Raw genomic sequence first — 14,684 nt, forward strand, 5'->3', positions numbered from 1 at the left:
AGGCATGGAGTTGAGGAGGGCACTCATGCCATGTGTCAGGAGACAGCTTATGTGAATAATGGAGATGGAGAGGATTCTTGCTAGTTGACCTCTGAACTAAACCAAGGCATGTTTTTTTTAACTGAATGAAAGGTTTGGTTTTTTTTTTTGTTCCAGGAAAAATCCATAGCCGTTTGAACATGAACCAAGACTATATTTTCTAAAGTTATGCAGGATTTCTTTACCTGAAGTCCAGGAAACTGTTTGGAGGTGGGGGCGGGGCGGGACCCAAAGCTTTTGATAGATGTATTTCAGTATAATTGGTTTCCTTTGTAAGCTTATGTATTTTATTTTATTCATTTAAAAACATTCTGAGAAGCCGTCCATATGCTTCAGCAGACAGCCTACCACAGGGGTCCAGGACCCACAGAAAGGTTTCGAATCCCTGGACTAGACCAGAATTGTTTGTCGGAAATCTAAGGTCAGGCCCTTAAAAGGAGATGTAGCCTTCAGGAGAAGAGAATTAGATAGTGACCTAGATTGACCACAGGGAAATTGGGGTCAGATTGGAAGAAGGGGTCCACTCTAACATGTCCTCTCCTATCACTCCCTTGGTGTATAGAGGCTGCGGACAGAGAACCGGCTCCTGAAGCAGCGGATTGAGACCCTAGAGAAGGTGAGGGATGTCCCTGTCCACCTCCAGCAGCTCTCCCTTTTCCAGAGGAACCTCAGTCCCCAGAAGGCCTCACTTGGCATTTTAAGCGACCTCCCCTTTGAGATCTCTGGAGGCCGGGGTTACCCAGTTCCACTCCTTGAGGATCCCATCTCCATTTATTGTTGCATTGCAGAGACCACCTTTGTGGTGGAGGGGACGGTCATTACCCTGAACTGAATGTTGCCCTGTGTCCTGCGAGACCAAGGCCTAGGGTCTGAGTAACCGTGTCCTGTGGGCAGCACTTCACATTGGTGTGTGACAGTTCCCACTGTCTTCCACTGTCAGTGATGCTGTGATTTGTATTGTGATGTAAAATGAGACTGTGATTTAACTTTACTAGGGCTTGAGTGGTATTGTAACTAACTCTTTGGGTTGGTTGGGCCATAATTGGCACTGTAAATACCATGATCTAGATAGATAATCACAGGTACATAAACATATGTATGTGTGTACATATATATGGGTGCATATGTATATGTGTGTATATATGTATATGTATATATGTACATGTATATACATACACATATATACACGCACATATATATGGAGAGAAGGGGAGAGAGATAAAGGTAATGCTTCCCTGAATGATGGTAAAACTTCTATCTTAATTAGAATAGGGGTATAGTTGATGTTTTAATTGGATTGCCATGTACTTAGGTGACAGTATGCCCAGCACCAGAACTTTGGCAATCCAATAAATGCTTATTTGAACTATACCACTGCCCTTTTGGTGCTACTAGCAGATTGACGAACTCCATAGCTTTGACAGTGTTAAAAGGGAAGGTGGAGGGGTGGGTCTGTGGTGGAGGGGAGGCATAGGCCGATGACCTTCTTCCTCCTTCTCTCCCAGCCTGCATTTAGAAGTACTCCTGGGCCCAGGCTTGCTCTGCACACAACTAGGAACCTTTTCCCTCTTTGGTCACTTTGCTAGGGACAGGGAACTTCATTAGGATTCTGTTTTCTTTGTCACATAGCCCGGAGATATGTCACGATGTGTCAGGATTTTTTTGTTGTTGTTGTTTTGTATACATGAGAACAAAACAACAAAAGTAAACTCTCAAATATTATTTTAGAAAGTAAAAAACTTGCGTAGAGAATAAAAAATTCTTTCTGCTACTATAGCTGCTCTATTTTGTCACATGAGAGAACCTCTTCAACTAATGTGTGAACAAATCTGATAAAGCTGGAAAACAAGGAGTGGGGTTGGACAGGAAGCAGCCTGCCCTGCTTTTCCTACTTCTGCAGACACTCCAGTGTACCACGTTCTCCCTTCCCCAATTACTACCCATGTATTTTTCTGTGGAACTGAAGCAGTGTTGGCCTTGGCTGTCTTCTGGATTTCTGCCTATGGCCTCTGGTCCTCAGCCTGTTCTTTCTCCCTTGCTTCTAGCTCTAGTCTACTGTGCTAGTAACTGCCGGTTATTGTCGTGTTTTTCTTCTCCCCCTTTCCCCACATCCCATCCCTTCTGCTCTACCTCTCCCCTCTTTCGGGATCTCCTCCCTGTGGGTTTCGGTAGGAGAGTGCTGCTCTGGCTGATAGGTTAATCCAGGTACGGTACTTTTTTTTTTCTTCCTACCCATCTTTGGTTTTCATCTGCACTCCATGCTTCTTCCCTTCTGCCGATGCTTAACTCTGCAGTGGTTGCAGTCATTTCTTGGATTTGTGTGTGTGTGGACAATGCTCTGTTCCCATATAAAGGATGGGGGAGGAGGTGGTTTTCACACAGTGCATGTAACAAGTGTCTCCCCAGTTCTGACCAAGTGGCCATTTGTAGAATTATTGGGTGCATGATGATGCATTTTTCAGGCTTTCCCCATAGTGATTGTGTGTGTGCGTCTCTGTAAATCTGGGGAGAGGGGATAGTTTTCCATTCTTAAGATGTGTGCATGTTGGGGGTGGGGGGCGTGGATAGGAAGGAAGGAGGGATAGAGAGGAAGGGTTTCTTTGTAGGATAAGTTGTGTGTGCGTGTATGTATGTACCTGAATCACTATTATGTTTTCTCAGTCTGCCCTCTGTCCTCCCATCACAAATATAAAATGCTTCTTAGGCCAGTGTCTGGCTTCTCATCTAACTCACCTACCTGTTTCACTAGACCATCTTTTCTAAAAACCTTCTGCATTGAGCCTGGTGGGGAAAAGTCCATACTTATTTTTGGTTTTTTTGTGGGGATGGCTGGGGTGATAGTAGTGTGGTCATATGAGGAGTCTTTAAAATCATTAGGAGTCACCTAGTTTGATTTCCCACACATCCAATGAAGGAATCTCTTCAAGAAAACATCCTTGAACTGTGTTTTTGTTCCTTTCAACAGGCTACGTTGGATAACTTTTAACAAACAGGGTAAATTGCCCAAGAGCTAGAGATCCAATAAAATGTATGGATCTGGCTTGTTATCTGCTACTTCACCTGCCCCCCTCATCTCTATTTCTAAGCCCTTAAAACACTCGTTTATTTGCCATACAAGATATAAGGGAAAAAATGATGATCCAGACTGGGTCAGGGAAGGGACTGACCTCACATCTAACGTGATTTATGTGAATTATAGAATCCTGGAGACTGAGCTTCTAGCCCAGTTTCTCTGTAGTTTCACTTGTTGCTGGATTTTAAGTTCCTTAAAGACTAGGAGTGTATCTTCTTCATTTTTGTAACCCCTTCAAAATCCCTGTACTTAGGTGCACAGTAAATTTCTGTTGAATAGAATTATTGAAGCAGCTTGGGATAACAAAAAGAGCTTTGGATCATGCATCAGGAGACCTAGGTGCCAACCTCAGCTCTTTCCACTGAATTGCTATGTGATCTTGGCCCAGTCACTGAGATGCCTTTCAGCTCTTGGTCTATGTTCCCGAGACTTCCTGGGGACTTAGTTGCCTTGGTCAGTTTGGCAAACATTTAAGCCCCTCCTTACTACTTCTAAAAAACTGATTTCAGCACTGTAGATACTCCCTCTACTGATACAGATTACAGCCTCTCCATGCATCACTAGTCTGCATTATGAGTTGCTATGGCCATTAAAAAAAAAAAAGAAAGAAAGAAAAAATCATGGCCTGCCAGCGAACCTTCTAGTATTGAACCCTTTTTGACTTGAGCTAAGTTGGTGCCTTGATGAAAGACATAGTCCATTGCTTGGTTTAGGACCTGCCAGAACTTTTGTTCTGCTCGTATAACCTTCAAGAACCTTTACCCAATATCTATGCCATCCGTGCCTTGTCATCTATAAAATCAGGAAGGTGAATTAGACCATCTTTAAAGTCCCTTCCAACTCTGACATTCTGTGACTTAAGTACTTTCCTATCCATTATTTCATATGATCTTCATAGCACCCCTTTGAGAGAAGCCTTGCCACAAACCAGCAGTCCTGAGGTTGCTGAGGCATGTCCATCATGCTGCTTTACTAACTGTAGCTCCCTGCATTCCCCTGAGGATCCAGGAGAACAGAACCGTTCCTGTTAAACAGGGGCAAGACAGGACTCCTGTGGGCCTGCAGGTGGAGCATTTGAGCCACAGAGCGTGTGTTCATCTTTAATACCGGCACAACCCGGTCCCTAAGAGGAACAATAGAAGTACCAAGAGGATTAGGATATTGGGACTCTAGGCTCCTGGCAAACTTGACTTGTCTTCTTCCCCACTCCTGCTAGTTTGCTGCTTCTCTTTTTCCTTTTTCACAAAGCTCTTGATTACTACCTTTTTCCCCTCTCTTTTCTTACTCCTTCACCATCTCCCAGCACCTGACCATGAAGCCTAACCACCCTGCCATGTCCAATGCACCTCTTGTCTCACATCTCCCCTTGGAGCCCAGACTCCATCTTTGTGGCATGGGGTGGGAACCAAGAGTTGGGAGGGATAGGGTGGGAGGCAGGAGCATAAAGAATCCTTGTATAACTGGACCTCCCTTCTCCTTTAGGGGCAGGTCACCCGAGCCCAAGAGGCCGAGGAGAACTATGTCATCAAGAGGGAGCTAGCTGTGGTGAAACAGCAATGCAGCTCAGCCACTGAGAACCTCCAAAAGGCTCAGAGCACCATCCGGCAGCTCCAGGAACAGCAGGTAAGGCCCTAATGCCATACCTGGGCAGGGCAGAAAAGGAGCTGGAAGGGATGCCAGCACTACCCCTGGCAAGTCAGCCCTCTCAAAGTTTGTGCCCTGCAAATGTGAACAAGTGACATATTTGGGCTGTGTCCCTCTGAGCCAAATACGCCAAAAGGAGAGACAGCAATGGGAGAAAACAATGATACAAATAATCCAGAGGTGCCATTGAGTTAGGAATCCTAGCCTAGGAGAAAAAACATTGAATTTGGAGTCACACTCAAATCCTGTCTCTGTTGCTTACTAAGTAGTATGACAGAGGGGATCCCCCCCACCAAGCGTGGAACTTGGTCAGGCAGGCAGGCCACAGCATTTATTAAGCACTGACTTTGTGCCAAGCATTGGGCTAAGTGCTGGGATTACCAAAGCAAAAAAAGGCAAGAGACAGTCTTTGCTATTAAGGAGCTCCTAGTTTAATAGGGGAGACAACATTAAAACAAGGATGTACAAATGAGATCTAGATGTCAGGAAGAACTAGATTCAAATCCTAACTTACATATTTACTAGCTATATGATCCTGGGCAAGCCAGTCAAACTCAGCCTCAGTTTCCTCATCCGTAGAATGGGGATGATAATAGCGCGCACACACACACACACACACACACACACACAGTTGTGAGCTCAAATAACATAATGTGTGTCAAGCACTTGCAAACTTTAAAGCATTATAGAACTGTGACGTCTTCCTATCTACGTGACCTCGAACAAGTCCCCTCACTTCTGTGAGTCAACCTCAATCAAATAAGGATAACAAAGTCTATACTCCATCCCTCACAGGATTGTTGTAAGAAAAGTGCTTTTCGAACCTCCCAACATAAAATGAAAGTGACTGAACGAGTCAGTCCGCCTCCTTAGGCTCCATTTCTTCATCTGTAAAATGAGAGACTCGGCCTGAGGTTCTTGTTGAAGGCCCTTGTAGCTCTCAATCTGAAGGAGTGTTAGGTTGGGGCTGGGGTAGCTGGGCAGGGAGAGACTGGCCTTCCCAAGGACATTTGTCTTAGGGTAGCCTCAGGAAAGTGGCTTGGCAGTCTGAGGATACACACGAGAGCTATGTTCTGATCCCACATCTAGTTGGATGACCTTGTACAAATGGCTTCCCGCCTTCTGAAGAATGAGTGCAGTTGGCTAGGTGCTCTCCAAGGGTCCTTCTCACACTAGTATTCTGTGGTACAACAGATCAGGTGACTTAGCGGTTAAAGTGCTGAACCTGGAATCAGGAAGACCTCCGTTCCAGTTCCCTCTCAGACACTTCCTGGCTGTGTGACCCTGCGCAAGCCATTTAACCTCTGTCTGCCTTAGTTTCCTCATCTATAAAATGGGAATCCTTATAGCACTTACCTCCTGTGGTTGTTGCAAAGATAAAATGAGATAATACTTGTAAAGCACCTTGCTAGACTTAAAGCACAATGTAAATGCTAGCTTTTGCTAGCTCTGTGATCAGTAAGCTAGTTAATGAGGAACCTATGGAAGGAAGCCATGGAAAACTATTCCAAACTATCGCTACACACACACACACACACACACACACACACACACACACACACACACACAATGGCAAACAGTTGACTGTTTTCTTTTTCCCCACGTAACTCGAGGAAATCTTCCTGAGTCTACACGAGACAAGTATAATCATCCTCATATGAATATAACCCCGTTTGCATCTAAGAGGCTACATGGCAGAGAGAATTTTTTTTCACAGTGAGCTGAACAACACACACAAGAACAATCTTCTTAGCTCCCAAAGTCCTATAGTAGCATGGAGGTAACCCTAGGTTACCAAAGTTACTGGGGAAGCAATTCCTGTGGAGAAGGGACCAGCTATCCCATCAGCTACTGACTAACTACTATCCCAAGGCAGGCAAGCCAGCTTAACTGAAACAGCATGGCATCCTAGGGAAGAGATAGGGTAGCATGTTCCAAGCAAGTCAAACCATACCCCTCCCCTCAGACTCCAATGAAGACAGCCCAAGAGCCTTGGTAATAGCAGTGCCCTCAGACCACCATTTTCACTTCAGCTATCATTGTGGAAGGAAAGCAGTAACTAAGGAAAGGGGACCCCACTTCTTCCCTACTATCAACACCAACTGTCTCTAATAGGCAGGTAAGCCCAAGAACCTCAGGAGTGGCAGCAAGCCCAGACCACTGATTCTATTTCTTCCCACTCCCCACCTCCCCCCAACCCTGACCTAGCCCCTCAGCCATCAGCCTGGGAAGCAGCCCCTGTGGAGATGTGGCCTGACAGGTGCTTCAGAAAATGTGCCAGTGCCCCCTCCTCAGCGACCGCAACCCCTGAATACCAGGGAAAGAAAGTTTCACCACCAAAGTCCTTGGTATCATCAAATGGTTCTACGCCAAAAACGGATATGATTTTATCAGTAGAAATAAAATTAAAGAAGATGCAACACTATCGGCTTTGTCATCACACTCTAAGGACCCTAGTCCTTTCCATGTCACTTGCAGCTAGAACTTTCTAAGTATCTTATTTCTCCCATTTGAATGTGAACAGGGACTGGCTTTTTCTCTTTTTATCTCCAGCATTAGCACAGTGCTTTTCACATATTAAGTTCTTTTTAAATGCTTTTTCATTTGTTAATTCAAAGGCTACATCAGCAGAACATAAGCTCTGACAGGTTCTACTCACCCTGGAAGGGCATTAAATACCGACTAATCTCCAAGGACTCACCTACTTAAGTTCAGAGAGGCTTATTACAAATAAGTTAGCTGCTTGATAATGAATCCTTTTGCTGTGACAACCCATGAAATGAAAAAGTTTTTTTTTTTTAAATATCCCTTAGTCCCATGTGGCCTCCTTCTACTTCTTCGGTGACAGAATGATGGAAAGGAGAGAAGATGCCAAAAATCACAGTTTTTAGACCATCTATAAACATTAACTTAGTTACTGGTATTTTAAATGCGAAATCCTTGTTCAGTGACCAGCAAGTAGACATACTACTGGGAGAACTGAATCAATTTTTACTTTCTTGCCAAAAATGACTCCAGAAGACAAAGGAAGTGACAGTTAGGTGGAAGGATAGCTCGTAGGCTCTCCTTAGATGTATAAAAAAGTTAGTTAGCATGCATACAAAAACAACAAGAAACATTATTTTATGAGACATTTGATCTCTTATATTTTACTCATGATAAACATTTGCAAGAGGATATTAAAATAATTACAGTTTATATATCAGCATATATTGATGAAATAGAAAAAAATCTATCCACTCACTAAGAACTTTCCTTCAATTAATTTTCATATATTTTAATACTTTGTAACTTTAGAGCTAAAGTAGGCATGGGGAAGATAGAAAAAAATGTTAGAAAACATAGATTAAGAGTAAGAAATGAAAGCAGCCAGAGGGTTATAATACAGAAGTCACATAATAATGTATCGCAAATTCTTTGAAAAGAGAGTCAGGACATTCTGAACAAGCTGAATGCCAAATAACATCACAAAAATGGAATTGATTATATTTTAACAGACAGAAAACAACAGATTACCTGTGTGGGAGTTATTTCCAAGTCAGCAGTGTGTACAGCCAGACCGTTAATTTGTTAGAGCAAAGGTCAAAATCAGCACCATGTTAGAATGAAAGAAAAAATGAGAACATATAACACAATTGGGCCAAGTCTAGCCTGACTTAGTTAAATGAGCTGTTGATATGGAAAATTAATAAACTATTAATAATAATAATAATGATAATAAATTAGAGAACAGACATTAACACTGGCCGTCACTATTTCCTTAAGAAGTTTAACTGATGTAAATCAGTTACCAAAGCAAGGGGTGCAAGAGGCTCCCTCAACCAGCAAACCTTAATAGTTACACCTTAGAACAATGTCTGCTTAAAACCTAAACTCATTCATAAAATCATACAGAGGAAGATGATGAAATAATTATGAGCAATATTGTTTCACAAAACATGAAGAAGCAGTGAAAAGAAAAGCACATTTACAGAAAGCTTGGAGAGAAGTTGAACTAAACCAATCATACTGAGAACATTTAAATATGAAATTTAAAGGAAGAAAATGAATGGGCAAAAAATGGAAAAAACCTGTTAAGATTTCTATCATTAACTCTTCTTTAATGGTAGTGGAGCAACCACACTTGAAGTATTGATATCACAGTCCCTAATTACGTGAGTTACTACATGAGGAAGCAGAAATGACACTAGAAACAAAGGCAGAAAGAACAGCTAGACTAGAAGTGTGTAGAAAAGATGTCTGTGCAGGGGGTGACAAAGTTTTGAAGGTGTTGAGAGATTGATCCTCGAGTTATCTAAAAGGACAGATACAAAAGACTTGGAAAAATGTTGGGCTTTATTACCTCAAAAAAGGCATCTGAGAAGGTAATGGTAATTCTGCCTGTGTTATCAGATCCCACACAAGCATTGAGAGAATCCTTGAAGATTTGAAAAGGAAGCAGTCTGACTTTCACTAATGACATTCTCTAGACTGCATCTTTATAGTTGACTAAGTGGTCACTGAGCACATATGCCACCCCCCCACACACACACACACACTGTAAATGACCAAGAATTGACAGTAGAAAATATAAGATCATACGTCTTATTGTTTGACTTGGTACAACAAAATGCCACCTGAAAGGCCCTACTACAACAATGTAGCTTCTGTGCATATGTCAAACTCATCCCGGCTTCCTTAAAAGATGTAGCATTGAGATAACCTTGTTCAAACCTCTGATGATTAATATCAAATGATGCATAAAACAAGACAATATGATCACTAGAGTGTTTGAAATCATTATGGAGAACATCCAACACAGAGTCAGTTGGAAGAAAGGTTCATTATATGTGGTTAGAGCCTCCAGATGGCCTTGTTGCAGATGACTTTGTTCTAATTCATTAAACCCCAAAACATTTTGGGAGCCTCATTAGTGAGAGCCATAATCACTCGAGTGTTCAGCTTGATCCATATCCATACAGGAAAAACTAGGTAGATGCAGATTGCCTGTTGTTCAGGCTATGATATAAAGTTGTATGGACAATAGCCCATCAATATATGTGCCGTGGACAAAATCTGTGGATGGATCGTTAGTTGGGCCCAGATTTGAACAAGAGGAGAGGAGCAGTCTGAAATGCCTTTGGAAAAAAATGTGCAGTGCTTATAATGATTCAAAGCTTCTTCCTGAAACAAAGACCCATCATTGTAACATCATTATTCCTCTGCTGTCGTGTGTGGCAGTGAATCATGGAATACCACAGTCTCCAAAGAATTAAAGTTGAAGGTCACCCAAAAGGCGATAGAATGGTCCATAGTGGTCTTAAGTAGGCTACAACATGTTACTAATAAAGATTAACAGATTACAATAGAAATATGACCAGAAAAGGAAGTGGGCTAGGCATGTAGCAAGAGTGAAAGGTAACTGAGGCAGTGCAATGAAGTGGAAAGAGTGCTGGATTTGAATTCAGAAGACCTGGGTTGAAATCCCAGTTTTACCACTTAGTGCCTTTGTGACCTTGGGCAAGTTACTTAAACAGAATAGGACCTCTCTTCCCTCATCTGTAAAATGAAGAGGTTGGACTAGATGAGTTCTGATGTCCAGTTTGAAATCGTTCTGTAATGACCAGTTTTCCTGCTCTATTGGAATCCATGAAATGTTAAGAGATCCAAAGGAGGACACCCCCCCACCAAGATATTAGGTGAGTCCCCTGTGGAGAATTTATTGGAACAAATGGACAAGATATGCAAAAAAAAATGGGCAGATGCGGATGGGCTTCACCATTGGAGGTAGAGGAGGTCCACCCAAGCTACATATCAAGTAAATATGGAGGACCCAACCCCACCATGTGCGTGTGCGCGTGTGTGCATGAGAGAGAGAGAGAAGGTATTGAAATTTCAGTTTCTGAGTCCCCTTTCCTAAGGAGCGGCTACATAATAATAGTTAATTATAGCTAATAATAGCACTTTAAAGTTTCTAAAGAGTTTTACATGGTATTTCATTTGATATTTGATTTTATTTGATTATAACCTACTCCTAGGGAGCAGAGAGAAGAACTGGGATTGCCTGCCAGGGTGCTGATGGCTTTCCCTAGAGAGAGATTGCATCTCCCTGGGGTTTGAACCCCAGGATCTTTGGCCTCAAGAAAGTGAATGACCTGGCCTTTGGTTCTTTATGAACAGGAGCAAATGAAGTATTCTTCTGGTTGGAGACAAAATCAGTCCAAGCTTTTCTCTACATCAGGTCAGGAGCATCATTTTAGGACTCTTCGTGGCCATGTGAGGCCTGAGTATAGATCTGGGTGCTTTTCTACTATGGGCAAAGGCCTGAGGAAGCTGGAGAACAGTAATCTATGGGTCTGCCAGGATCCAAGATCCCTGAGGAATGGGCTTGGGTAATAATCAGTCATCGAGCATTTACTAAACAATCACTGTGTGCCAGATACTATGCTAAGCACGGGGGATACAAAGAAAGGCAAAAACATAATCACTTTCCCTCAAGGAGCTTCCATTCAAACGGGAGAGACAACATGCAAACAGCCATGTATATACTCAGTACATGCAGAATAGGTGGAAGGTAATCTCAGAGGGAAGGTACTGGTACTTAGGGGTGGGGGTGGGAGGACCAGGAAGGGCCTCCTGCAGAAAGTGGCATTTGAAGTGAGTCTTAAAGGAGGCCAGGAAAACTAGTAGACAAAGAGCAGGAGGTAGAACATTCTAGGCGTAAGAGAAGGCTTGGGGTTAGGAAATGGTATCATGCTTGAGAAGTAAGAAAGCCAGTGTGGCTGGATTCTGGAGTACATGTAAGGGAATAAAGGAGAAGACTGTTAAGATAGGAAGAGACAAAGTTGTAAAGAGCTTTAAGTGGAGGCAGCCGGGTCAGCCATGGAGGACAAAATTAGGACTCTGGAAGACATGTAATCACAGAGAGTTAGAGCTTTAGAATTTGAGTTGGAAGGGGTGTCAGAGGTCTTCTAGGCCAACCAAACCAAACCGACCAAAATTACGAGTCTAGTCGACAGCATCGTTGGCCGGGTGTCTCCTCTGTTCTTAGTAGCAACTGAGATTAAAAGTAGGAGTCTTTTAAACAGGATATCTGTGTTAGAGTCTGGGACCTCTGCCTCCCATGAAGAAAAATATTCCTCACCACTACAACCTGCTAAATATGCGTGTGGTAAGTTCAGGGAACCTCCTCCTTGGAGTCCCCCATAGTCACAGGGAAGCATCTGTCCTGGTCCCCCCCCCCCACCTCAGACTCATTTCTTATCTGATAAACTGTCAACAGCTGCAAACCAAACCGTGCAACGGTTCCTCTCTCCCCACCCATGCTCGCTCCCCACACTCCACTCCACTTTGTGGTTATGTTTGCCTGCACTCTGGAGCTAATAGGACACCCTGTTGGAGGAACTTGTCAGCTTTTTTTTTCTCACAGCAATAAAGATTTCGCAGGTAAGGAGTGCACTGTTGTCTTCCATTCTACAGTACTTGGCATGGATCAGGGCTTAGTATAATCAGGAAAGGCCTGAGGGCTGCCCTGCACAATGGCTAGGGAGACAAAACATTTGAAAAAGAAGGTTCATGAGTAAAGGCTGAAGGAGCAAGAATGGTTCAGCCTGGAAATATATTGGTAGGAGGTGAGAGACACAAAGGCCTCAAGCCTCAAGACAGTTCACTTAAATCTCTCTGGGCCTCATCACCTTTTCTTGTCAGTACAGTGGAGGGGGGAAGCTGGTGGGGGGAAGGGACCAGATGACCTCTAAGGTCCTTTCTAGCTCTAATAGCCTAGAATCTATGTTATATGGAAGGTGGAAAGCAGCAGAAGATGTGAGGAAATGAGTTACATTTCTATTACAGCAAGGGGAATTAGATTTTAGGATTTTAGGAAGACCCTGAAGGGGGAGCACTGGAACCAACAACTGAGGGAAACCATGGAAGTGAGTGAGAGACAGAAAAAAGATAAAGGAGATGGGGGTGGAGTAGGAGAGAGAAAGCATTTATTAAGTGCTTACTAAGTACTGCTCTGGATAATAAGAGCACATTTATATAGAGCTTCCAGGTTTTTAAAGCACTTCACGTCTATTTTTTTGTTTGATCCTCACTACAGCCGTATGAGGTAGATCCCACAGGTATTATTACACCTCTTTTTACACGGGAGGAAATCAAGCTTGTGATTTGTCTGTAGTCTCTTAGTAAGTTGTGGAGGGAAAACTCTTCCTGGTACTCAGGATGCTCCTCGTGAATAAGGTGCTTTGTTAGGTTGTCTTCATTACCACTTAGGTTCACCCTGCCATTAGACTTTGTTCCCCCGCCTTTAGGTGCCCTAGCCTCCCAACAGTTGCCTGATATCCTCATGCTGTCTTCTTATTCTCAGAGACCTCTAGTGTTGTATACCTCCTTCTTATCTGTGTCTCTCATTTCCTTGGACCATCAAGAGCCCTTTGCTTGAGATTCCAGCTCCCTGCCTGTGCTTGGAGAAACTGTTTGACCAGTGAACAGGGGCTGCATTTACTTGCTGGTTTTTCTTCCTCCGCCTCAAAGGGGCTTCCTTAAGACTTGAAAGCAAAACCATAAATGTAAATATCCCTATTTAGTCACTGCCTTTTCTTCTCTCTTGATTGGTCACTCAGACACTTTTCACATATTAAATCACCTTTTATAGTAGTTGATCAATATGAAGAAAAGTAATTCTTTTTTAAAATTTATTTTAATATTAAATTTATTTTTTTTGTTTTCAGCATTCACCTTTATAAGATTTTGAGTTCTACATTTTCCCCCTCCCGAGACAGCATGCAATCTGATACAGGCTATACATGGACAGTTATATTAAACATATCTCCACATTAGTCATGTTGTGAAAGAAGAATCAGAACAAAAGGGGAAAACCACAAGGAAGAAAAGTAATTCTTAATAATTTTCATTGTCCAGAGTTTGAATTTTGTAGTACTTAACATCACAAGGAACTGGGTCATAATCTTGACAGATAGAAACTTCTTTTTAATGTTTCATTTCCCTACTGAGAAATGTTTCTGCTCTATTTCCCCTATTACTGAAAGCTTCCTTTGAGTGTTCCTGGTTGTATCCTTGAAAAATCATTCTTTTTCCAAAATACTAACTTTTTGCATGATCACTAAGAGCAAAGCCTCATCTCTGTGTCAAAAGAGACTTAGCCTTCTACCGTTCTCCATGCTTCTCTAGGACTCACAATTTTTCTCCTTTCTTGAAAGATAAATAATTTAATTTTTCTTTCTTAGTGAAAAGTTTTGTTTTTTAAGTCTAAGCCAAGTTAGCAGTCACTCAAAGCCCAGCTTCTTCCCCAGTTTTAATAATAACAATTATAATTATAGCCAACATTTACATAGCACTTTAAAATTTACAAATACTGTCTCATTTGATCTTCAACAACACTGGGAGGGAGGTGCTACTATTAAGGAAACTGAGGCAGACAGCCACTAAGTGGCTTGCCCGTGGGTCTTACAGCTAGTAAGTGCCTGAGGTCAGATTTGAACTCAGGTGTTTCTGACTCCAGGCCCAGTACTCTATCCTCTATGCTTCCTAGCTCTTCCTAATAGATACTTTAAAGGATGTGTAGTCCAGTTAGTGTGGGTGCTCTTTTCACTAACACAGCTTGCAAACCCCTCCTTTTTTTGTCCTGCACCATTCCTGCGGTATTTACCCATATATCTTCCATAGAGGACCTCTGTCAGATGTTCTTGATTCTTTCCTCTAGTCCATCCTCTCTGGGACTTCAGAAAGCAAGAATCTGGATGAGAGAGAGGGTGAGAGAGAGAGAGAGAGATGTTGAGAATAAATATGGTACCACAAGTCCTCACGTGGAATGAGGATCATTACAGATCACTCTTGATCCCCAGGCCACAGCTAGGCAACTGCTGTTCATTTAAGTAGATCTCATACTTGGTTGGCTATAGAATATTTAGCCAGGGTCACAAACCTT

The 14,684-nt window shown here is 42.6% G+C and overlaps 1 protein-coding gene across 5 annotated transcripts in view; it reads left to right on the forward strand.

Moving 5' to 3' along the window:
* The window catches only part of EVI5L (ecotropic viral integration site 5 like), a 63,390-nt gene that overhangs the window by 34,616 nt on the left and 14,090 nt on the right, over positions 1–14,684 (forward strand). For 4 of the 5 annotated variants that reach the window (XM_036758349.1, XM_036758372.1, XM_036758364.1 and 1 more), the window contains 3 exons: positions 602–655; positions 2,212–2,244; positions 4,595–4,735. In XM_036758349.1, coding sequence (XP_036614244.1) covers positions 602–655; positions 2,212–2,244; positions 4,595–4,735 — 228 coding nt within the window. The remainder of the gene's footprint in view (positions 1–601; positions 656–2,211; positions 2,245–4,594; positions 4,736–14,684) is intronic. The other variant, XM_036758358.1, reaches the window with a different exon arrangement.

This window comes from Trichosurus vulpecula, chromosome 1, assembly GCF_011100635.1.
Source record: "Trichosurus vulpecula isolate mTriVul1 chromosome 1, mTriVul1.pri, whole genome shotgun sequence".
In the NCBI taxonomy this organism is placed as follows: domain Eukaryota; kingdom Metazoa; phylum Chordata; class Mammalia; order Diprotodontia; family Phalangeridae; genus Trichosurus; species Trichosurus vulpecula.